General features: G+C 38.3%; 1 protein-coding gene across 2 annotated transcripts in view; it reads right to left on the reverse strand.

Moving 5' to 3' along the window:
* The window catches only part of ncaph (non-SMC condensin I complex, subunit H), a 39,278-nt gene that overhangs the window by 8,707 nt on the left and 5,291 nt on the right, over nucleotides 1-25,280 (reverse strand). For both annotated transcript variants that reach the window (XM_061985999.1, XM_061986000.2), the window contains exons 3-14: nucleotides 20,525-20,615; nucleotides 20,340-20,436; nucleotides 18,825-18,938; nucleotides 14,406-14,545; nucleotides 12,162-12,351; nucleotides 10,326-10,408; nucleotides 10,047-10,231; nucleotides 6,543-6,688; nucleotides 6,284-6,390; nucleotides 3,844-3,963; nucleotides 3,191-3,298; nucleotides 761-898 (exon numbers count right to left, since the gene is read on the reverse strand). In XM_061985999.1, coding sequence (XP_061841983.1) covers nucleotides 761-898; nucleotides 3,191-3,298; nucleotides 3,844-3,963; nucleotides 6,284-6,390; nucleotides 6,543-6,688; nucleotides 10,047-10,231; nucleotides 10,326-10,408; nucleotides 12,162-12,351; nucleotides 14,406-14,545; nucleotides 18,825-18,938; nucleotides 20,340-20,436; nucleotides 20,525-20,615 — 1,519 coding nt within the window. The remainder of the gene's footprint in view (nucleotides 1-760; nucleotides 899-3,190; nucleotides 3,299-3,843; nucleotides 3,964-6,283; nucleotides 6,391-6,542; nucleotides 6,689-10,046; nucleotides 10,232-10,325; nucleotides 10,409-12,161; nucleotides 12,352-14,405; nucleotides 14,546-18,824; nucleotides 18,939-20,339; nucleotides 20,437-20,524; nucleotides 20,616-25,280) is intronic.

Genomic DNA, 25,280 nt, shown 5'->3' on the forward strand with positions numbered 1-25,280 from the left:
TCAAAGTAATGCACTTTCTGGTACAGTTTCTTAAATTTTGATTCTCCGAGAGTTTTATCGATCACAAATACTGCAATTGTTTTCTTTTGTGTTATTTTTTTAATGACTTACCGGTAAGTAACATTTATGACAACCTTATTCCAAAACACAATATAGAATGTGAGATACAACAGGATAATGCATACATTCATCATTTGTTTTCAAAACCGTTACAAAAAAGAGGGAACCCAAAAATTTACTGTGGGACCCCATTTTTATGACTTGATGGGGTCCTGGGACCCCATTTTGAAAATTCCTAGCGCCAACACTGATTGTCTCATTAAACCCTAATCTGAGCAGTCTCAACTTCTTCGTGACACGACCACTTCCTTTTTATTTCCACCTGTGTTCAGTTCTCGGAGATACAGCGCAATGACGGTCTCACAATCCTTCTAACTTCGCTAGAAACACGCACCTTCTACTGACTTGTGATTGGTCAGACCGTGCTGAACTCAAGCACATAGATACTTTTAATATGATTTGCATATTTATACAGGAGTGTGGCTTGGCACATATGGGACCAATATGAAATTGATTGCGAAGTAAAATTGAAATGTGCTTGGCTTTGTGCGTGCACACACTTAAATACATCTGTTATTTTCACTGGCGAATGTAGTTTTGAACATATGTCTATTTTTAGTAAGAACGCCACGCAACTGTTGTTACATGAAGCCCCAGAGCCTCCCTTTCATGTAAAGTAAGAAAACACTTCACTACATACCTTGTGTGGCTCTGGTACAAGATCATCCTCGCCATAGGTAGAGACGCCGTCTTGTGAGGGCGGTGGAAAACTCTCCCCTGATGGTTGTGTATCGTCAGAGTCTGGAAACCCTTCCACGTCGTCATCACTGTCACCAGTCTAATGAGGACAACGAGTAAAGATGGTGACTTGTGGGATTCATTGAGGACAACGGGTAAATATTGTGACTTTTGGGATTCATTAATCAACACAATAAATGAAACACGCCAACACATTTATGCTTGGCAAACAGAAAATAGAATGAAAAAAGGAACAGTATTACAGTCCCAGATGTGATTAGATTTTAAGACCTATGGCTCAATTCCCGCTATGGGATAAAAAAATTGCAACTAGTTGTTAGAGAGATGCAAGTCTGCTTTGCTAGTCCCTACAACCCTTTACCAAAGCACCTAAGCACCTTAGACTGATCTCATTTAAGGTGACTTAATATGCAAAATAGAGGTGGGGGAAATAATCAATTTTTAGCAGCATCGCAAGTCAGACATGGACGATTATAAAATGTATTTGTAATAGGGCTGGGCGACATATCGATATACCGCATTTTTTGGACTATAAGTCGCAGTTTTTTTTCATAGTTTGGCCGGGGGTGCGACTTATACTCAGGAGCGACTTATGTGTGAAATTATTAACACATTACCGTAAAATATCAAATAATATTATTCAGCTCATTCACGTAAGAGACTAGACGTATAAGATTTCATGGAATTTAGCGATTAGGAATGACAGATTGTTTGGTAAACGTATAGCATGTTCTATATGTTATAGTTATTTGAATGACTCTTACCATAATATGTTATGTTAACATACCAGGCACGTTCTCAGTTGGTTATTTATGCCTCATATAACGTACACTTATTCAGCCTGTTCACTATTCTTTATTTATTTTAAATTGCCTTTCAAATGTCTATTCTTGGTGTTGGGTTTTATCATATAAATTTCCCCCCAAAATGCGCCTTATACTCCAGTGCGACTTATATATGTTTTTTTCCTTCTTTATTATGCATTTTCGGCCGGTGCGACTTATACTCCGGAGCGACTTATACTCCGAAAAATACGGTACTATTATATCTACTTGATGTTTGTTAAAATAAATCATATCTGTTGTTTAAAGTTGAGTTTTGGTGGAGCAATAATCACGCTTGTTTTCAAATTAATAATGTTAATCGTGTTATAAATATTAATCAAAATAATTGTGACTATTATTTTTTCCATAACTGTCCAGCCCCATATGGAAGCGCAAAAAACTACTACAAGGCTTACGGGAAGAAGACACAGTCAAAGTGCAGGCACATACTGTAAATAAGACCTCACAAAAAATGGCGCATCCTGAAGAGACGATTAGAGAGTGGTTGTACGGTGGTCTGTAAAACAATCTATGCAAATATTTGACCAAAGAACCACCATTACATGTTATGTAGACCAGTGATTTTCAACCACTGTTCTGCGGCACACTGGTGTGACGTGATATATTGCCTGGTGTGCCAGGGGAAATTATGCAACTTCACCTAATTGATCCAAAAAATATTTTTGCAAATCAATAGTCATAATAACGTGCCGTTATCTAGTGCCCGTGCTGTGTAGAGCTTGGCAGGGTAACCATGTAATACTCCATATCAGTAGGTAGCAGCAGGTAGTTCATTGCTTTGTAGAAGTCGTAACGCGTCGAGGATGGTTTGTCGTGATCCCAATAGGCAGAGCACAGCGGGAGACAGCGTGCAGGTAAAAAGGTATGTAACGCTTAAACCAAAAATCAACAAAAGGCAAGTCCCGCTAGGAAAAGGCACTGAAGCATAGGGATGGCTATGTAAAACAAAAGTAAAACTGAACTGGCTACAAAGTCAACAAAAACGGAATGCTGGACGACAGCAAAAACTTACAGCATGTGGAGCAAAGACGGCGTCCACAAAGCACATCCCGTACATGCCATGACAATCAACAATGTCCCCACAAAGAAGGATAGCGTACGCACAACTTAAATAGTATTGATTGCGAAAACAAAGCAGGGGCGGGCAATAGCGCTCAAAGGAAGGCGTGAAGCTGCTACAGGAGAACACCAACAAAACGGGAAGGGTCAACAAAATAACAGCGCAAGACAGGAACTAAAGCAATACACACAGGAAACAACAACAAACTCAAAATAAGGCACGACAACCTGGTGGAGTTTAATTTTTAACCTTTTCTGCTGGTGGTGTGCGTCCGTATGTTTTTTACGAAAAAAATGTGCCTTGGCTCAAAAAAGGTTGAAAAACACTGATGTAGACCACAATATAGCGTTTAACATTAACACTAATAATCATTAACAACCTCCACCCCTATTGTGCAGTACATAACAAAAGACCAATATATTTATTAAAATATTTTAGGCTAAGCAAGTACAATGAAATGTCTCACCTGAAGACCTGGACAAAAGTTTGCCGTATCGTTGGGATTGTTGTAGTCATAATCTCCAATGCCTTCTCCAAGCTCCCCAGAGAGTCTTCTTTGCGCCTCTGGACATAACTAGAGTAAAAAAAAAAAAAAAAAAAAGCAATATATTTTCAAGAATATTCGTCTTTCCTTTCGATGATCAAAACTTTTTCAAGGTAGGTAACCTGGTAATACTGCCATTAGTTTCAATGTTGTGTCATTTGACAGTAATTGCGTTGCTACTTAGTTATAATGAGGAAGTTAACAACACTACAAAACACGCTGAAATAAGCAGCCTGATACATCCCAGCGGGCACTTTATGTTATTAGCAACAACACAGTGATGAGTTGGTCGACATGGACTTGTTGACACAAGTAAGCCTGACTTAAGCGGGTTGCACTGTAATACATTGCATTAAAAATTAATTAAATTCATTTCTAGAATATGCCAAGGGAACATTTTTAAGAAGTTGTGTGCTAAAAATGTCTCATAAAATGCGCTTTGGACAGCAGTGCATTTTACAGATGGCTGGAATATTGATAAATTATGTACCAAGTGCATATGCATGTACATTTCAGTTGCTCAATAACTATAAATCAGATATATATGTAAGCTGACACTGGTATTTACAGCTCACCGACGCAGAAGGTTTCAGGCTTAGCTGAGACAGTGTCTCTGGAGGAAACTGGAATTCTGCTGGTAGAGTTGTTTTCTTGTTGCTGGAGCTGAGGGCTGACTTGCTAATGGTGGTGGCTGCCTATAAAAAAAGGGAAGGGAGACATCAGATTGAGCACAAATATCTATAAGTTTAACATTCCTGCCTTAAATAAAGCAAGTGCAACAAAAGCTATTGGCAAAGCTAAATGATGGGAGACCAAATAACTGAATTATGATGAAATGGATCACCAGTTGTTTGCTAAGTGTCAGCTAAGCAATCTAAAGGTGTTAAAAAAAACAGGACTAACTCATGAATGAGCGCAGTAATTACTATGAATTATGATTCAAATCAGCACATTTCCCAAAGATACACCTTAACTGTATTCTGTTTGTTTTACTCAATAATTTTGAGTAACCCTGTACACTCTTTGTTTGTCTAATCTTGAACAGGTTTGTGCTGAAAACAGTTTCGTTGTACTTGTGCAATGACAATAAAGTCCTATCCTACCCTAATTTAAAAAACAACACTTTTGTTTTTGCTCTCATCTTTCATGAGCAGAACTCAAAGTGTTTTTTTTTATATGTGCACAAAAAGCCCTATTTCTCTCAGATAGCATTCTCAAGTCTATATGAATCTAAATTTCACAAGTGTGGCGTATCAAGATGTTGACTAGAGAGCATGATTATTGTACAATTGTGCCTTAAGCAGGCCACAGTAGAATGTGCACTGCAATAAGTCAGTGTTCAAAAACAAGATTAAAAAAATACAAAAATTAGGGGTATTTTATTTGAACTAAGCATAGTTATCTGCCAATAGAACAAGAAAATGTGGCTTGTCAAGACTTTCCAAAACAAGTAAAATTAGCTAACCTCAATGAACCCCAAAATACCTTAAAATAAGTATATTCTCACTAATAACAAGTGCACTTTTCTTGGTAGAAAAAAAAAGAGACCTTTTTGCTCAATATGTTGAAAAATATTCTTAAATTAAGTAAATGCTAGCGCCATTATCTTGACAATATGATATGCGCTCGGCATTACCTTTATTGAAACCAGCAAACTTATACTAAAAACTAATTTATTGTTTTTAATGGAAAGACAACAAGGCAAGCGCTTGTTACTCTCGGGGTCTACGAGCCGCTCAGGCAAATCATATTGTCTAAAAATGCATTTTTCCATCCATAACATGACATCATCGCGCCAAGTGCGTGCTCTTTCAGTCAATTACTGTGCATGGGGACGGCGTGGCGAAGTTGGTAGAGTGGCCGTGCCAGCAATCGGAGGGTTGCTGGTTACTGGGGTTCAATCCCCACCTTCTACCATCCTAATCACGTCCGTTGTGTCCTTGGGCAAGACACTTCACCCCTTGCTCCTGATGGCTGCTGGTATGCGCCTTGCATGGCAGCTCCCGCCATCAGTGTGTGAATGTGTGTGTGAATGGGTAAATGTGGTAATACTGTCAAAGCGCTTTGAGTACCTTGAAGGTAGAAAAGCGCGATACAAGTATAACCCATTTATCATTTATTATATATACAGCCCGGCCAAAAAATTTTTAATTGTAATTTTGAGGAATTTATCTGAATGTGCATGAACTATTTCAGTTCAAAATTGTTAGAAATGTCACATGTTAAATGTTTAAATATCAACTGTCAACTACATATTTTCTATTGTTTCATTGAAAATAAAACAGTTGTTTTAATTATGAGACACAATTGTGTCAAAATCATGATTTTTTTTCCCCTGCTTGAAATAAGAAATTATTACTTTAAAAAAGCAGTTTTATACTTGTGAGTGTTGATGACACAGCTTTGCAACAGTTTATATTCTAGTTCCAAGCATGTTTTACTCAATATAGGTCATAAAATCTCAGCAACAAGCTGTAATATCTTACTGAGATCATTTAGGACCAAAACCCTTAAAACAAGTAAAAGACTAACATAAAATCTGCTTAGAGAGAATAATTATCTTATCAGACAGAAAATAAGAAAATATCACCCTTATTTGAGATATTTCATCTTACTTAGATTTCAGTTTTTGCAGTGCGCAGTTTTTCTGTATTGTATTAAGCAGGCATTAAATAAATGACATTAAAGTGTGGCAGTACAGCTGGGGCCTATCCCGGTCCCCAAAAATATTTTCTGAGTGGATATTTTTTGGGGAGGTTTCTGACCACCCAAAACTCAGTTTACTCTCTCACTGCAGGAACTAAAGCATGAATATTTCCTTTAACAAAACTTAAGTAAGCTTGGCAGGTTTGAAAACAATATATTTTCTTTATTTTTCTTAAGCTGCTGTACATCTCCTAAAGTAAGCAATTTTCTTGTTACCTTTGGTTAGTTCATTATAAAACAAAAACAATAATTTTCTGCAGAGCATTTGGTTGTAAGCCATTGCGTATGAGAGGAAGAAAAAAAAGTTACTTTTGTGGTACGGAAGTAGGGGTCAAAGTTGACATCCGCATTGAAATCCATTTCAAAAGTCTTTTTTGGCTTCTTTTTACGCGTCTCCTTGTCGGGCAAATGGTCCACTAATGGGGAGATTAAAATGAAATGGTTAAGTCACACAGAACACAAAACAAACTGTTGTGACAAGATGTATGATCATTGTAAAAATTGTTTGGTGTGCAGTTTGGACGAGAATTGCAATCCATCAGTCAGTCATTTGTTTCATGTCACTCACATTTGTGCTTTGGCTTGAACTGCCAGTAGCCAGGTCCTGCCCACGTGGCCATTGTTCTGGGGCTGAAGTATGAATACTCTCTGGGCTGAGAGGACAGCTGCAGGCACATAGTGGCGATATCTGCCTCTCCAATTGGAATCACATCACTGGATCACCACAGAAAGTGAAATGTATTCACAAAAGCAACAAGCTCTGATGTAAACCATGCAAACATAATTACCGTATTTTCCGCACCATTAGCCGCACCTAAAAACCACAAATTTACTCAAAAGCTGACAGTGCGGCTTTTAACCCGGTGCGCTTTATATATGGATAAATATTAAGATTCATTTTCATAAAGTTTCGGTCTCGTAACTACGGTAAACAGCCGCCATCTTTTTTCCCGGTAGAACAGGAAGCGCTTCTTCTTCTACGCAAGCAACCGCCAAGGTAAGCACCCGCCCCCATAGAACAGGAAGCGCTTCTTCTTCTACTGTAAGCAACCACCCGCCCGCGTAGAAGAAGAAAAAACGCGCGGATATTACCGTACGTTTCATTTCCTGTTTACATCTGTAAAGACCACAAAATGGCTCCTACTAAGCGACAAGGATCCGGTTCATGAAAAGACGCAATCTCTCCATCCTCACACGGATTACTATTTCACAGCAATTGATATTCCTGTGAACCGCACTGTGGATACAACGGGAGCACGTACAGTGAATATTCGCACCACAGGGAATGAGAAGTCGTCCTTCACTGTGGTTCTAGCTTGCCATGCTAATGGCCTGAAACTTCCACCCATGGTGATATTCAAAAGGAAGACCTTGCCAAAAGAGACCTTTCCAGCCGGCGTCATCATAAAAGCTAACTCGAAGGGATGGATGGATGAAGAAAAGATGAGCGAGTGGTTAAGGGAAGTTTACGCGATGAGGCCGGGTGGCTTTTTTCACACAGCTCCGTCCATGTTGATATACGACTCTATGCGCGCCCACATCACAGATGGTGTCAAAAAACAAGTGAAGCACACAAATACAACACTCGCCGTCATTCCGGGTGGATTAACCAAAGAACTCCAACCGCTGGATATTGGTGTCAACAGGGCATTCAAATCACGACTGCGAACGGCGTGGGAACAATGGATGACCGAAGGCGAACACACCTTCACTAAGACAGGCAGACAGCGCCGGACGACATACGCCAACATTTGCCAGTGGATCGTAAATGCCTGGGCAGATATTTCGGTCACAACTGTGGTCCGAGCTTTCCGGAAGGCAGGATTCACAGAACTGCTGAACAGTGACACTGACTCCGATGACTTCGACGAGACGGAACCGGCCATTTTGGATCCCACATTTGCCCAACTTTTCAATTCGGACACCGAAGACGAAGAATTCGAAGGATTTACGAATGAAGAATAACTTCAGAAGGTGAGCGCTATGTTTATTTTGTGTGTTGTGACATTAACGTTCGAGCAACATTATGTTGCTATTGCTATGCACTATTTTGAATTTTACTATGTTTGTGATTGCACATTTGCGTACATTTTGGGACAGAGTTGTTAGAACGCTGGTTTTTAATATATTATTAAAGTTTGACTGACCTATCTGACTGTTTTTTTGACATTCCCTTTAGCGCAGCGTAGGCGCGGCTTATAGTCCGGGGCGTCTTATAGGTGGACAAAGTTTTGAAATATGCCATTCATTGAAGGTGCGGCTAATAATCCGGTGCGCCTTATAGTGCGGAAAATACGGTACTGTCATTAGTCATGAGAGAATTCTGCAAGTGTCATATACACTGCACACAAACAGCTGCTCTGTTTTAAAAATCAAAATAAGGCTGGTCTTTTTTTGGGAGGATTTTAATATTGACCTTTTAAAACCTGAATCCAATTATTTAGCGCATTTTCTAAATTCAATTCATAACTATTATTTTTTATCCACTTAGGAATGCATCAACAAGAATAAACTCCTCTGCAACTTTATTTAATAATATTTTACCAAATTATTTCAATAATTCAATGATTTCTGGTTTACTACTTACTAATATTTCATATTATTATTAGTACTTTACAAATATTTTACACAGAAAAACTAAAGTTGAAAAGAAACATCGTAAATTTACTCAGAAAAATGTGGAACCCTTGAAAATCTAATTTGCAAAGGTGTCATCGGACTAGATTTTCAAACATCGGGATGCGGAGATGGCTTACCAAACATTCATGCATGTACTGTATTTATTGCTTTGTTTTCCATTCATACAAAGCAAAAATAAATTTAAAAACACAATTTATTACCATGGATTACATAATCTATTAAAAAAATCTTCTATTGCTAAAAATAAGCGATACAAAAATATCTCTTAATAGTCCCACTCAAATGTTAATATATCATGTTACAAAAAAAACAAACATCTATTTATTAAAATACTAAAAGAAAAGTTTGAAAAATCTTCAAGAACAGCTGGAATGTCATAAATAAATTGCTAAATAGAAAGCACTTATCCAGAGGTATTCCATCGAGAATATGTCCACACGAACACGTGTAATAGTTTCAAAAATGCATATCCAGGGTTAAAACAACCTCCATCCACACGAGTGTAGTTCCAAAACTGTCTTTCTACAAGTAAATGCATTCACCATCGGTCACACACAGAAGCCTAGAAAAACAGCAAAAGCAGACTTGGTGGCCTTATACTTCTGTTACTATGTTTATTTTGGTATACCAGATGTACAATGACATGTACCGTACATTATCTTTAAAACCTGCCTGACCTGACGCAGAGCCCTGGGAACATTATGAATCTTTTTTTAAAGTGCCTGAAGCGTGCATACGCGTCTGTGCTGCTGAAACCCAACACTCTTGGAATTATAACATGTCTAATCACTAACATAGCGAAATATTACATGTGCAGTGAAGTAGGGCTGGCTGATTATAGCAAAAATAATAATCACAATTTTTTTGATTGATATTGTAATCACATTAATTACAATTATTCATTAATTTGAAAACCTGAGTATTTGTTGTACCACCAAAACTCAAATTTAAATTTTATTAAAAAAAGCAACTTTGATATAAATTAGTAATGAATAAACAACAAGTAAAGTAACAATAGTAGCAAAACCAATTGATTTAAATAACAATAGCAATATAAAAAACAATAATTCAGTTTTTCATCTTTTGTTTTAAGTTCAGTTTTTACCTTTTAAAATGATTTTACCAACATAGTGTGTGCTTTTTGTGAAAATAAAATGTAATAAAATGTTTGTTAATTAAATGCACAAATCCTCACATTTATTGGTGCAATACACCTTTTCTCAATCAATAAATCAAAGATTATTTATATAGCCTATTGCACTTGAGTTGTCTATTCTTGCTGCTGTGAAAAAAGTGACGTCTAGGGGGAGGTGGCTTTAAAGACCTTAACGTCTTAACATTTCTCCTACATGTGTTCTATTTTACATTGTATATTCTGCAAATAAAAAAATAAATACATAAATAAATCAAATAAAAAAGGAAAGGTTCTCACCGTCCTTTTCCAGAACCAGAGGCCACACAGCCCTCTTTATGTTCCTTCACCCCTTCCTCACTGTCACCATCCTCATAGTCGGCATCAAATTCGGGATAATCCTCTTCAACTTCGGGTTCAGGTTCAGCATTGACATCAAACACGTGTTCACCCCGCTTCATCTTCTCCAAATGTTGGCTCATTGTCTAAAAGAAGACAAACATCAATTCCATTGTAGTTTACTGTAGAACATATATATAACTAAATTCATATTTATCTGAAGTCAAGCTATTCTCTCACCTGCTCTGGGTTCCAGCTCGTGAAGGAAAAGTCCTGCAGAGAGGGGCAAATGGAGCTCTTCTCCTGAGAACGCTGCAGTCCAGCTGCCAGAATCAGAAATCAGGAGATATACATGGCTTGAAACATGCAATCTGGTCACAAACGGGATCGTTAACGTTGGATATTACAAGTTACCATATAATATATACAGTGGAAAAAATAAGTATGGCTGATCTTGAAAGTTTACCCCCTTATTAAAGGGGAACATTATCACAATTTCAGAATGGTTAAAACCATTAAAAATCAGTTCCCAGTGGCTTATTTTATTTTTCGAAGTTTTTTTCAAAATTTTACCCATCACGCAATATCCCTAAAAAAAGCTTCAAAGTGCCTGATTTTAACCATCGTTATAAACACCCGTCCATTTTCCTAAGACGACACATAGTGAAGCCAACACAAACAAACATGGCGGAAAGAACAGCAAGCTATAGCGACATTAGCTCGGATTCAGACTCGGATTTCAGCGGTTTAAGCGATTCAACAGATTACGCATGTATTGAAACGGATGGTTGTAGTGTGGAGGCAGGTAGAGAAAATGAAATTGAAGAAGAAACTGAAGCTATTGAGCCATATCCGTTTGAACCGTATGCAAGCGAAACCGACGAAAACGACACGACAGCCAGCGACACGGGAGAAAGCGAGGACGAATTCGGCGATCGCCTTCTAACCAACGATTGGTATGTGTTTGTTTGGCATTAAAGGAAACTAACAACTATGAACTAGGTTTACAGCATATGAAATACATTTGGCAACAACATGCACTTTGAGAGTGCAGACAGCCCAATTTTCATCAATTAATATATTCTGTAGACATACCCTCTTCCGCGCTCTTTTCCTGAAAGCTGATCTGTCCAGTTTTGGAGTTGATGTCAGCAGGCCAGGGAAGCTAGGGTCGATAGGGGATTTAGCTCGCTCGTCTGCGGGAACAAACTGCCGCCATTGCTTGCCGTGCTACTGAGGTCCTTTGTCCCTGAATTGCTCACACACTCCGGCAGATTCAATGGGGGTCTGGCGGCAGATTTCTTTGACTTTATCGTTGGAAATGCATCTGCTTTGAGTGTCGCAGGATATCCACACATTCTTGCCATCTCTGGCGTAGCATAGCTTTCGTCGGTAAAGTGTGCGGAACAAACGTCCAATTTCTTGCCACTTTCGCATCTTTGGGCCACTGGTGCAACTTGAACCCGTCCCTGTTCGTGTTGTTACACCCTCCGACAACACACCGACGAGGCATGATGTCTCCAAGGTACGGAAAACAGTCGAAAAAACGGAAAATAACAGAGCTGATTTGACTCGGTGTTTGAGAAAATGGCGGATTGCTTCCCGTTGTGACGTCATCGCTCCGAGAGCGAATATTAGAAAGGCGTTTAATTCGCCAAAATTCACCCATTTAGAGTTCGGAAATCGGTTAAAACAATATATGGTCTTTTTTCTGCAACATCAAGGTATATATTGACGCTTACATAGGTCTGGTGATAATATTCCCCTTTAAGATAAGAACAGTCTAGATTTTTTATGGTAGGTGTATTGTAACAAAGATGGAATATGAGTAAAAACATTGAATAACGATTAAATTGGTAAATTAATTTCTGCCATGGTGGTGGAGCGGTTTGAATAGAGGAGTTTCTGTGACAGGTATCTAAGTGTTTGATTCATTTATAAATTGAATTTATAAGTTGATATTCTGTCTCTCCCATAAAAATCTGTTCACTGTTCACATTTTCTTCAAAATCACCAGAATAAAACAAAACGACACACTGTTTATATGTGTATGAAAATTTAACAACTTTTTTTTACCCATGAATGGGGATGCAGGAACTGCCATTGGAGGTGGAGGCGAGTATGAAGCAGTGGACTGTAGAAGGGTCATGTGGGATGGGAAGAGCAGCTCACAGCGACTGTTCTCACTGAACAGAACAGAAAGGAATACCCCAGTTGTGCTACTCTCATCAAAGGATGACGCCATTCGATGAAACATGGGGTCCACCTGGGTGGATAGAAAAAGTAGGGATACTGTATGTGGCGTGCATGTATGGTATAGATACCGTATTTTCCGCACTATAAGGCGCACCTAAAAACCTCAAATGTTCTCAAAAGCTGACAGTGCGCCTTATAATCCGGTGCGCCTTATATATGGACCAATATTGAGCCACAACAGGTCTCGCAACTACGAGATGCATAAAGTAACCCCAGCCTCTACTGTAGCGTCTATTCTATGCGCCTTATATATGAACAAAGTTTTAAAATAAGCCATTCATTGAAGGTGCACCTTTTAATCCGGTGCGCCTTATAGTGCGGAAAATACGGTACATGCTGTAAAATAAAAGCCAACATGCTTTGGTTGCTTAAATTGTTTTGTTTTGATGCTAGTTTATTTCGAACGTGTATGCAGTCACAATATGATACAATTAACATATCCCCATTTATCTTCACCATATATCCAAAAAGGAGGAGGAAGAAGCAAAGCGTATTTAAATTCGACCCCTTTTGCAATTAATTGATATTACTGACAAATATGATTACTTCCTATTCTCATATTGCAACACAATTTGTATCAATGAAATACAACAGTACTCTCAGTTAAGTCAGTTATAATTCCCATAATGAAATGGGTTATTTCTCATTTTCAAAAAGATTCAAGACATTTATCAAAATTCTTCTTGAACAGCATTGTACATTGTTTGACTTAGGGGTAGGGTTGTTTGACTAACCCTAACCCTGCTTCTTTCTAAATTGTTTCCACGTACAATATTAATCTACTTGGCCTTGTGATTCTTGGATATAAACTCAAGTTATACATTGTATCTATAAAGTTGGGGTTCAAGAGGTCAATGCTGAAGTCATCACATAAAAAAATAATTTTTGGCTGATTTCGAACAAAGTTGTCTTAATACAATCCTCAAACCTTTTAATACTTGACTTAAGTACCTGCAAAGTACCTACACCTGACCAGTACATTTTTATTTTTTCACGACATATTTCCACGGTTATACACTCAAATATTTTCGACATGTTTTTTACCACTGTGTAATGTAAGTCCTTCATCACATAAATTGCAACTCCGCCTCCAATCTTGTTGGTTCTGTTAATGTAAATGTATTGCCTTTTCATCATTGATCCATGTTTCTGATATAGCAATCACTTTGAATGGTTTGTTGAATTGTCTCAAAAAATGCTTCATATTGTTTTAATTTGCGTACAAACTTCTGCAGGTGAGATGAATAACAGAGATTTATAGTTAAGATTTATTGTTGGATTTAACGTTGGTATTGTATTGTCCGTCTGTGTAATATGAACAATTATTTTGGCTGTGGGTGAAGAAATTTGTATCTGGATCACAATCAATCTCCAACTCCGGATTGTTCTGATCTATGCAGGAAAAAGTTTCTAATTCCATGTTTGAGTCAGTGTTGCTTGTATGCATCATAGATAAGGGAATGTTGTTTGTAGTTACTGACATTTATTCAGTTCTTACATATTCCTCATGACCATTTATCCTTGCTTCTTTAGTTTGATCCTATTAACTTTCTTCCCTGTTTTATTAGTGCAATTTTGTGTTTCGGTTTATTGCTGGTCTGGAACCGTCTTACTTTCTTTGGAGTGGGTGGCGAACTTCTATGTTTTCAATGTCCAGTTCTATCGCCTTTGACTCCTTAATATAGCTACCTGCTGCTCCGTGGAGCTGACTTCCAGTTACCCGCCCGCGCTCTCCTTCAAATTAAGTTCAAGTAGAGCCATCCATGTCTTGTATCAGACTGCATGACATAGATCTTTATAAGCTAAGTTACTGATCAAATTGTAACATTATGTGGATGATTAATCAATAAAGGATCCATCAAAACACAGAGACACTAAAATGCTTACTATTTAGAGAGGGTTATTACTTCTTATTGTGGTCTAGAAAGTGTTTGGGGCACTGCTTTTTGTGCAAACTTTGGAAACCCAATGTTGTGACGATAAGTAGGACAAAAGAAAATATCAACTTTTAGTGTTTTTGTGCAAAAACACACAAAATAATTATCGGATGCTATGATGCCGTACCTCACATTTCCTCTCAGACTCAGCGCTGTTAATGTTGCTCAAATTCTGCTCCACAGTCTTCTTTGGAGGCCTCTTCCTCTTTGGCTGTTTGGCCGTCACCTCAGTATCTTCATTTTGCTCTTCCTCCTTTATGGCATGATCTACAGAGGCACAAACAAAAAAAATCTGAATTGTCTAAACATAGTAATTTCAGAAAAAAATACCATGCACCAAAGGCTCACAATCCATAAAATCAGTTCACAACAATGACCCTGTTTACACTGCACACCAAATCTGATATTTTTGCCCTCAAGTGACACAGATTAGATTTTTTTGCAAATCACATCAGGAGGTAGTCCTGAATGTAGGGATGTCCCGATCCGATATTTGGATCAGATCGGCCGCCGATATTTGCAAAAAAATGCGTATCAGCAAGGCATGGGAAAATGCCGATCCAGATCCAGTTTAAAAAAAACAAACTCCGGTCCGTGTTTTCCAACGCACCGATTTAAATAATACATTCCACTTTTCTGCTGCTCCCTAATTTCCGTTCCGCATTTTCCAGCACACCTTCAACACATCCACAGGTCTGTGGATTCTCACGCAGTTGCTTTTAGCTGCTGGCATTACACGACAGGCTCTTCTCACTCTTTCCTGTGTCTCCCTCTCACAGACAGCAAGCGCACCTTCTTACACACGTCACATACTGCCACGACATACGTCACATACGTATACGCCCTCCACGAGCAGAGAGGTAGCAGCATGGCTAACGTTAGCTGTGATGCTAGTGCAGCCGTGCGAGCAACATTCCCTCTAAGGTGCGCGCCTGTGCCATTGCGCACTGCTCAAGCGTCCTCTGCGCACGGCAAATCTATGCCACGCACAAAATCAAATAAAAAAATAAGCGCATAACAATTTTCGACACACGGACACGACAGAGAAAACAGTTTTCGTCATCATTGTTCAAATATTGTAACGCCTGTCGAGACGCTTATCTCCATTCTGTGCCACACGCTCACACCATCAAAATGCCGAGGCAAATATTTCCAGATCAACACCGTATGAAAAAAATAGTGATTTTTTTAGTTGTGATTTCCTTCTCTGCATGAAAGTTTAAAAGTAGCATATATTAATGCAGTATGAAGAAGAATGTTTTAATTTAGACACATAGAATCATCATACTGCTGTGATTATATGCATCAAGTGTTCATTCATGGCTAAGGCAAAATATCGAGATATATATCGTGTATCGCAATATGGCCTTAAAATATCGCGATATTTAAAAAAGGCCATATCGCCCAGCCCTAGTTCAATGATGCCATTTCTGTTTGTCATGTATAATTTTGTCTATTTTGTGTTTATCCTTGATTAAACAGGTCAGTTTCTTGTTACCAACCATTGTGTATTATTCAAACTCCCCTAATTCAGCTGGCTAGTTGTTATCAAGAGTACTAAAACCCTTTTCAACATGATTCTGACAACTAAGTAGGCTAAATAACTTTAAACTTTAATACATGCTCGGATAGGCCAGTATCGGTATCGGATCGGAAGTGCAAAAACAATATTGGTATCGGATCGGAAGCGCAAAAACCTGGATCGGGACATCCCTACCTGAATGCGATTGGAGTCCAATCTTTTTAAAATGTGACTTCAGTCTAAACGCAATGCGACCCAAATGTGACTTTTTCGCCAGCGTTGGGAAAGACGCAGTCGCCAGCGGAAGTGGATATTTCACCGCAACATCCGGTTTTGGAGAGCAAAGTCTATTTGGTGCATCAATTGTCAATAGTGCGCAAATAATAGGCTACCGTATTTTCCGCACTATAAGGCGCACCTAAAACCCACACATTTTCTCAAAAGCTGACAGTGCGCCTTATAATCCGGTGCTCCTTATATATGGATTAATATTAATTTTCATAAAGTTTAGGTCTCGCAACTTCGGTAAACAGTCGGCAACTTTTTTTCCCTCGTAGAAGAAGCGCTTCTTTTACGGTAAGCACCTGCCCCCGTAGAAGAAGAAGCGCGCGGTGCATGCTGGGATATGACGTTTCATTTCCATTTGTGTGTTTCTGTAAAGACCCCAAAATGGCTCCTACTAAGAGACACGCTTACGACGCAGAGTTCAAACTCAAGGCAATCAGTCACGCAGTAGAACACGGGAATAGAGCAGCAGCAAGAGAATATAACAAACGAATCAATGGTGCGTCAGTGGAGGAAGCAACAAGATGACCTGCGCCAAGTAAAGAATACAAAACAGAGTTTCCGAGGGAACAAAGCGAGATGGCGACAGTTGGAGGACAAACTGGAACAGTGGGTTGTTGAACAGAGAGCAGCAAGTAGAAGTGTCAGTACCATCACTATTCGAATGCTAGACAACAGCAGCGACACTGACTCCATGTTGGATGCCGTATTCGCTCAACTGTTTGATTCGGACACTGAAGAAGAAGAATTCGAGAGATTTGTGGATGAGGAATAACTTCAGAAAGTGAACTTTACATGTTTATTTTGTGTGTTGTGTTGTGTGACATTAATGTTTGAGCAACGTTAAGTTATTGATATTCTTATTGCTCTGCACTATTTTGAGTGGTACTATTTTGTGATTGCACTAACGTTTGATTTTACTGGTAAATCAGCTGTTTATTCATTTTGGGAGTGAACAGAGTTGTTAGAACGCTGGTTTGTAATCTATTAATAAAGTTTGACTGACCTATCTGACTGTTTTGTTGACATTCCCTTTAGCGCAGCTACATCTAATGGTTGCATAGGTGCGCCTTATAATCCGGTGCGCCTTATATATGAACAAAGTTTTGAAATATGCCATTCATTGAAGGTGCGCCTTATAGTGCGGAAAATACGCTATATGTAATATATACCGTATTTTCCGCACCATAAGGCGCCCTGGGTTAAAAGCCGCGCCTTCAATGAACGGCATATTTCAAAACTTTGTCCACCTATAAGCCGCCCGGTGTTGTAAGCCGCATCTAACTGCGCTAAAGGAATGTCAAAAAAAACAGTCAGATAGGTCAGTCAAACTTTAATAATATATTAAAAACCAGCGTTCTAACAACTCTGTTCACTCCCAAAATGTACGCAAATGTGCAATCACAAACATAGTAAAATTCAAAATAGTGCAGAGCAATAGCAACATAATGTTGCTCGAACGTTAATGTCACAACACACAAAATAAACTTAACGCTCACTTTCTGAAGTTATTCTTCATTCATAAATCCCTCGAATTATTCTCCTTCGTTGTCCGAATTGAAAAGTTGGGCGAATGTGGGATCCAAAATGTCGTCTGGCGCTGTCTCCCTGCCTCCCTGTCTTGGTGAACGTCACGTGTGTTCGCCTTCTGTCATCCACTGTTCCCACGCAGTTAGCAGTCTAGCTTCGAATGCCCTGTTGACACCAATATCTAGCGGCTGGAGGTCTTTTGTCAATCCACCCGGAATGACGGCGAGTATTGAATTAAGCGCGTAAGCGTGTCTCTTAATGTGATGTTATGAGCTAGCAAATATAACAACTACACTACCCAGCATGCAACGATAGTGACGAGCATGCGCGGTAGCCCTGAGAAGCGTTGTTGTATGCTGGGAGTTAGAATGTGGTTATGAGCACGCTGTGAGTAAACGTTGAGAACCCAGTTAACACGCCTCGTCTGCATTATTTATAATTAGACAGACAACACACTTAATAGGAGCCATTTTGGGGTCTTTACATAAACACACAAATGGAAATGAAACGTCACATATCCCAGCATGCACCGCGCGCTTCTTCTACGGGGAAAAAAGATGGCGGCTGTTTACCGAAGTTGCGAGACCGAAACTTTATGAAAATGAATCTTAATATTTATCCATATATAAAGCGCACCGGGTTATAAGGCGCACTGTCAGCTTTTGAGAAAATTTGTGGTTTTTAGGTGCGCCTTATAGTGCGGAAAATACGGTATTTTGATTCCAAAGAAATTGCGATTGTTGAAGGACCGGAATTGACGGTGTGGAGCATTTGCTTACTTGTGAGTTGAAAAATAAAGCTCACATAGATCCACGTTGATGTCAGTGTCTCCTGTACTTAACAGCCATTAAAAGAATAGAAGCCTCCCAAATACATTACACTTTATACATCCATTCATACATTATATTACTTTAATTTATTTTCACGTAAAAAACCCCACTCATTTATTTTATTTTGTAGTAGTAGCAACTTCCTTCTGCAGAAGAGATCCGTTTCGCCAACTTAAGGACTTGGTAAACTTCCTTTGTTTTCACTTTATCGAAGTAGGCATGCAAGTAATGTTGAGGCCACATTGGGACCTGTGCGCGTCTACACTGGAGTCTGATAAAAATCACATTTTACTTGCAGTGTAAACAGTTAGCTAAAAAAAATATTCAGATTTCGGCCACATTGGCCTACAGTGTAAACCAAAGTCCTTGAAGCTCTCACCTTCTCCTGGTTTGGTTTCAGCCCCAAGGCCACCAAGTACTCTGTAGGCATCTGCATGAACTGCATCCACTCGGACAGCATAGATCTTAGTACTTGCATCCAGCGTCCCAGCTGCTACCTGAAAAAGGAAACAGACAAAGACTGACTAAGGACTCAAAAAGCCAGCATTTTCAGTGATTTTCATGCATTTATTATTTTCTAAAATAAAATGTGGAAATAAACACATTATCACAGGAATGTCTGGATCCCTCCGCTTTTTAACACACACTGTATGCACTTGGTGTGGAATCCGTTTCGCCAACTTAAGGACTCAGTCGCTATTTAACGAGTAATCCCTAGATCGATACTCTTTTCAAAAAACAACCAGCGACAAATCTAGTGAAGAAACTTCTTGAGAAACCTCCAAGGTTATATTTCTGCTCTTTAGTTGAGAAGAATTGTTGTACATTCTTTGGGAACAGGTTATAAAGTTTGCTTTGTACATCATTTTAGCTGTGTGCAATTTTTTACAAATCGTTGAATTTCAATATTTTTGATTCAATAAATAGTGTTTGTATGTTCTCTATATCCAACATTATGTATTATTCTAATTGATCTTTTTTGTAACATGGTTAATGAACGAAGGGTACTTTTGTAGTTATTTCCCCATATTTCTACACAATAACTCAGATATGGTAACACTAGCGAGCAGTAGAGTATATAGAGTGATTTTCTGTCCAAAACATATTTTGCCTTGTTCATTATTAAAAGATTTCTTGTCAACTTATGTTGCATATTTTTTATATGAGATTTCCAGTTAATTTTACCATCTATTATTACACCCAAAAATATAGTTTCTTTTACCAGAGCCTTCTCTGTTGCGGGTCCCAAACTCTGGAACCACCTCCCTCTCCATGTGAGACAGGCCCCTTCTTTGGCTACTTTTAAGACCCTTCTCAAACACATTTTTATTCACTGGCTTTTAACCCAGCATTAGACTTTAAACGGTTTTAACTTTTTTAACTCCTTTTTATCTAACAAATTGTTCTTAGGATAATTTGAATTTGCTTTTTCAATGTGTATTTTACTTCTGTTTTGAATGTTATTTTTTAGTCTGTTATTTGCCTCTATTTCTTTGTGGTGTACAGCCCTTTGTTCTTCAACTGTGGTTGTTTTTAAAGGGCATGGTATGGTATGGTATGGTACATGTAAATGTGTCATGTCCAATTTTGCAAATTAGACGCTGACTATGGCCCCCTCCCCTCAGACCACTACCGTTACAAGTGGATTACTGCACTTTTAGTCATTGGTAAATATATTGTACGACGACTGGTACAAAGTATCACATACAATACAGGTTTTTGCAAAACTATATCAGTAGCAGACCACAGCAGTCAGTAACTCAGAAATGTTTTCATTATCATAAGGTATATCTGTGCCAAGGAAAATGACATGTTCTAATAGCATTGATACAATGTATTAAACCCCAAGATTTCACAAAATTACAGAACCTCAACCATGTGTCAAACTTCCAACCTACCTTGAAGTTTGTGAGCTCTGAATCTTTCTGTTTGAGAATATCGGCCATGTAGTCAATAAGATGCAGACCAAAGGCGTTTTTTGTTGTAATTTTCTGTTAAAAAATAACAATGCATTAGTAAACAAGGATAACAGAAACACTTAAGGTTTTTAGGGTGTTAATAAAAACATGCTTTACTTACATTCTCAGTGGAGAGTTTGATGCAAGTGGAGTAATGTTCTGAGATCTGTGCATTGGACAACTTGGGCACAGCAGCCGGTGTCCCTGCCGCACTGTAAGCAAATATTGCTTTTACCTTGTGTACATTCTCAAGGGAGAAAAATATCATTATATTTATACATGTATACAGAAAAAGCAGGACAGAGGCCATTTTAGAGCCGCAGCTATTTTTTTTCCAAATTACATAAATGTCCGCCAGGCCCTACACTGCAAAAAGTCAGTGTTCAAAAACAAGAAAAAAAAATACAAAAATGAGGGGTATTTTTTGGAATTAAGCAAAATTATCTGTCAATAGAGCAAGAAAATTTGGCTTGTCAAGACTTTCCAAAATAAGTAAAATTAGCTAACGTCAATGAACCCAAAAATACCTTAAAATAAGTATATTCACACTAATAACAAGTGTAATACTATATGAGTATTTTCTCTTGTTTCATTGAAAATAAAACAGCAAAGTCCATTTGGCAAGGGTTAGTCATGATTTTTTTTTATTCATGCTTGAAATAAGAAATTATTACTTTAAAAAAGCAGTTTTATACTTGTGAGTGTTGATGACACAGCTTTGCAACAGTTGATATTCTAGTTTCAAGCATGTTTTACTCAATATAGGTCATCAAATCTCAGCAACAAGCTGTAATATCTTACTGAGATCATTTAGGACCAAAACCCTTAACACAAGTAAAACACTCTTAACATAAAATCTGCTTAGCGAGAAGAATTATCTTATCAGACAGAAAATAAGCAAATATCACCCTTATTTGAGATATTTCATCTTACCGGTACTTAGATTTCAGTTTTTGCAGTGTACCTAACAATCGTAAAATTTTTTTTGTGAATTGATATGGTGATCTGTATGAACCCCAAAATGTAATCCTAATCCAATTCCTGAAAATTTGCCCTTACTTTTATGAGCAATCTACAGCGGAATGAAGAAAAAACACGGCGTGAACCCTCCTGTAACATAAACGTAAGGTAACAGAAACGACCTGGATCAGACCCACAATCCAATAAACTGTTCCTTATCCATTTTCTGGTATTTCCTGAACGTTTCATGATGCTATGTCCATAACCTTTTGAGTTATGCTGAAAACTAACTGACTCATAAACTTGAACGATTACATTACCTATTTGCAGGTCATAAAAATTAATGAACTGTTATTGAGATATTGGTTTCAGTCATAAATATATTTGAATTAAGAAAACATGAACAATGTGTTGTCATCAGCTATAGGAAAATTACTTACCGTATTGTTCGGACTATAAGTCGCAGTTTTTTTCATAGTTTGGCCGGGGCTGCGACTTATACTCAGGAGCGACTTATGTGTGAAATTATTAACACATTACCGTAAAATATCAAATAATATTATTTAGCTCATTCACGTAAGAGACTAGACGTATAAGATTTCATGGGATTTAGCGATTAGGAGTGACAGATTGTTTGGTAAACGTATAGCATGTTCTATATGTTATAGTTATTTGAATGACTCTTACCATAATATGTTACGTTAACATACCAGTTGGTTATTTATGCCTCATATAACGTACACTTATTCAGCCTGTTGTTCACTATTCTTTATTTATTTGAAATTGCCTTTCAAATGTCTATTCTTGGTGTTGGGTTTTATCAAATAAATTTCCCCAAAAAATGCGACTTACACTCCAGTGCAACTTATATGTTTTTTTCCTTCTTTATTATGCATTTTCGGCCGGTGCGACTTATATTCCGGAGCGACTTATACTCCGAAAAACACGGTAATTATAGTTACTCATTACTTTTCCAAAAAAAGGTCATTGAATTACTAACTGAACTATTCTTTGATAGATGTAATTACTATGGAAAGTAATGAATGCCTTATTTTAAAAAAAAACTTTTAAATACTATGTAAATGCAGTTGAGAGATGTTTCATGAGACAAGAGTGTGAGCTTGTGTTTTTTAAAAGGTGGTGTGCCCGTTGCCAGCGAAGCATGACGTCAGTGAAGGAGCACTCATTGGCTGTGTTAGGTCCACACTGGTAGGGTGAGGACTGGAAGCACCGTGTAACACGCATTGGACTGCCGCTTTCTTTGTTTGTCTAAGTTATTGTTTGTCTATCAAATAAACTCCATTAAATACATATATGATTATAACACTGACCATTTGCTTTGCAAATATTGAGCATCTGGCGTAACAGTGGCGTCGATCAGCCTGAAGCGACCCAAAATATTGTTATATCTTTTAATGTGCTGACAAATCAATATAAAATGTCAATTACCGTATTTTCCGCACTATAAGGCGCACCTAAAAACCTCAAATGTTCTCAAAAGTTGACAGTGCGCCTTATAACCCGGTGCGCCTTATATATGGACCAATATTGAGCCACAACAAATCTAAACTTCATTTTCATAAAGTTTAGGTCTCGCAACTACGGTAAACAGCCGCCAACTTATTTTTCCCCCGTAGAAGAAGAAGCGCTTCTTCTTCTACGGTAAGCAGCCGCCAACTTCATTTTCCCCCGTAGAAGAAGAAGAAGCGCTTCTAACCCAAAAATGGCTCCTATTAAGAGACACGCTTACGACTAGGGATGTCCCGATCCGATATTTGGATCGGATGCCGATATTTGCCAAAAATTGCGTATCGGCAAGGCATGGGAAAATGCAGATCCAGATCCAGTTTAAAAAAAAAATGCGGTCCGTTTTTTTCCACTTTTCTGCTGCTCCGTAATTTCCGTTCCACATTTTCCAGCACACCTTCAACACATCCACAATTCTCACACAGTTGCTTTTAGCTGCTGGCATTACACGACAGGCTCTTCTCACTCTTTCCTGTGTCTCCCTCCCACAGACAGCGAGCGCACCTTCTTACACACGTCACATACTGTCACGTCATACGTCACACACGTATACGTCCTCTCCCAGCAGAGAGCGAGGTAGGGGCATGGCTAACGTTAGCTATGATGCTAGCGCAGCCGCTAAGGTGCGCGCCTGCTCAAGCGTCCTCTGCGCACGGCAAATCTATGCCACGCACAAAATCAAATAAAAAAATAAGCGCATAACAATTTTCGACACACGGACACGACAGAGACAACAGTTTTCGTCATCATTGTTCAAATATTGTGACGTCTGTCGAGACGCTTATCTCCATTCGGTGCCACACGTCCACACCATCAAAATGGCAAAAATTTCCACATCAACACCGCATGACAAAATTAGTGATTTTTTTAGTTGTGATTTCCTTCTCTGCATGAACGTTTAAAAGTAGCATATATTAATGCAGTATGAAGAAGAATGTTTTAATGTAGACATGCAAGCCTTGAAAGAACATTTTGAAAATCAAGACTACATTTCCTGCAAATGGGTGCATTTCTACCCGATATTTTAACTTTAGATTTATTCTCATATCAAACTCTTTTGGCTGTCTTTTTGACACTTACATCAGGCGCCCCCCTCCACACCCTGGATTACAAATAATGTAAATAATTCAATGTGATTATCTTGTGTGATACTGTATTATGATGATAGTATATATCTGATACTATATATCTGTATCATGAATCAATTTAAGTGGACCGCGACTTAAACAAGTTGAAAAACTTATTCGGGTGTTACCATTTAGTGGTCAATTGTACGGAATATGTACTTCACTGTGCAACCTACTAATAAAAGTCTCAATCAATCAATCAAAACACATAGAATCATCATACTGCTGTGATTATATGCATCAAGTGTTCATTCAAGGCTAAGGCAAAATATGGAGATATATATTGTGTATCGCAATATGGCCTTAAAATATCGCAATATTAAAAAAAGGCCATATGGCCCAGCCCTAGTTCAATGATGCCATTTCTGTTTGTCATGTATAATTTTGTCTATTTTGTGTTTATCCTTGAATAAACAGGTCAGTTTCTTGTTACCAACCATTGTGTATTATTCAAACTCCCCTAATTCAGCTGGCTAGTTGTTATCAAGAGTACTAAAACCCTTTTCAACATGATTCTGACAACTAAGTAGGCTAAATAACTTTAAACTTTAATACATGCTCGAATAGGCCAGTATCGGTCAGTATCGGTATTGGATCGGAAATGCAAAAACAATATCGGTATCGGATCGGAAGTGCAAAAACCTGGATCGGGACATCCCTACTTACGACGCAGAATTTAAACTTAAGACGATCAGTCACGCAGTAGAACACGGGAATAGAGCAGCAGCGAGAAAATTTAACATAAACGAATCAATGGTGTTTAATTCGGACACTAAAGAAGAAGAATTTGAGGGATTCGTGGATGAGGAATAACTTCATAAATTGAGCTTTACATGTTTATTTTGTGTGTTGTGTTGTGTGACATTAACGTTTGAGCAACGTTGAGATATTGTTATTGCTCTGCACTATTTGGAGTGTTACTATATTGTGATTGCACTAACGTTTGATTTACCGTAACAGTATCACTGTTTTTTACGTGTTTATTGAATCAGGGAAAAGTTCCACTTCACTATGTGATATAAATGTTGCACTACATGTTATACCTTGCTGTTGTTAAAAGATAAACAAAACACCATGTCACTGATTTTACCTCAGGGAAAATAATAAAACAGCTGTTTATTCATTTTGGGAGTGAACAGACTTGTTGGAACGCTGGTTTGTAATCTATTAATAAAGTTTGACTGACCTATCTGACTGTTTTGTTGACATTCCGTTTAGCGCAGCTCCATCTAATGGATGCATAAGTGCGCCTTATAATCCGTT

The sequence above is a fragment of the Nerophis lumbriciformis genome, linkage group LG12 (genome assembly GCF_033978685.3).
Source record: "Nerophis lumbriciformis linkage group LG12, RoL_Nlum_v2.1, whole genome shotgun sequence".
Classification (NCBI taxonomy): Eukaryota; Metazoa; Chordata; class Actinopteri; order Syngnathiformes; family Syngnathidae; genus Nerophis; species Nerophis lumbriciformis.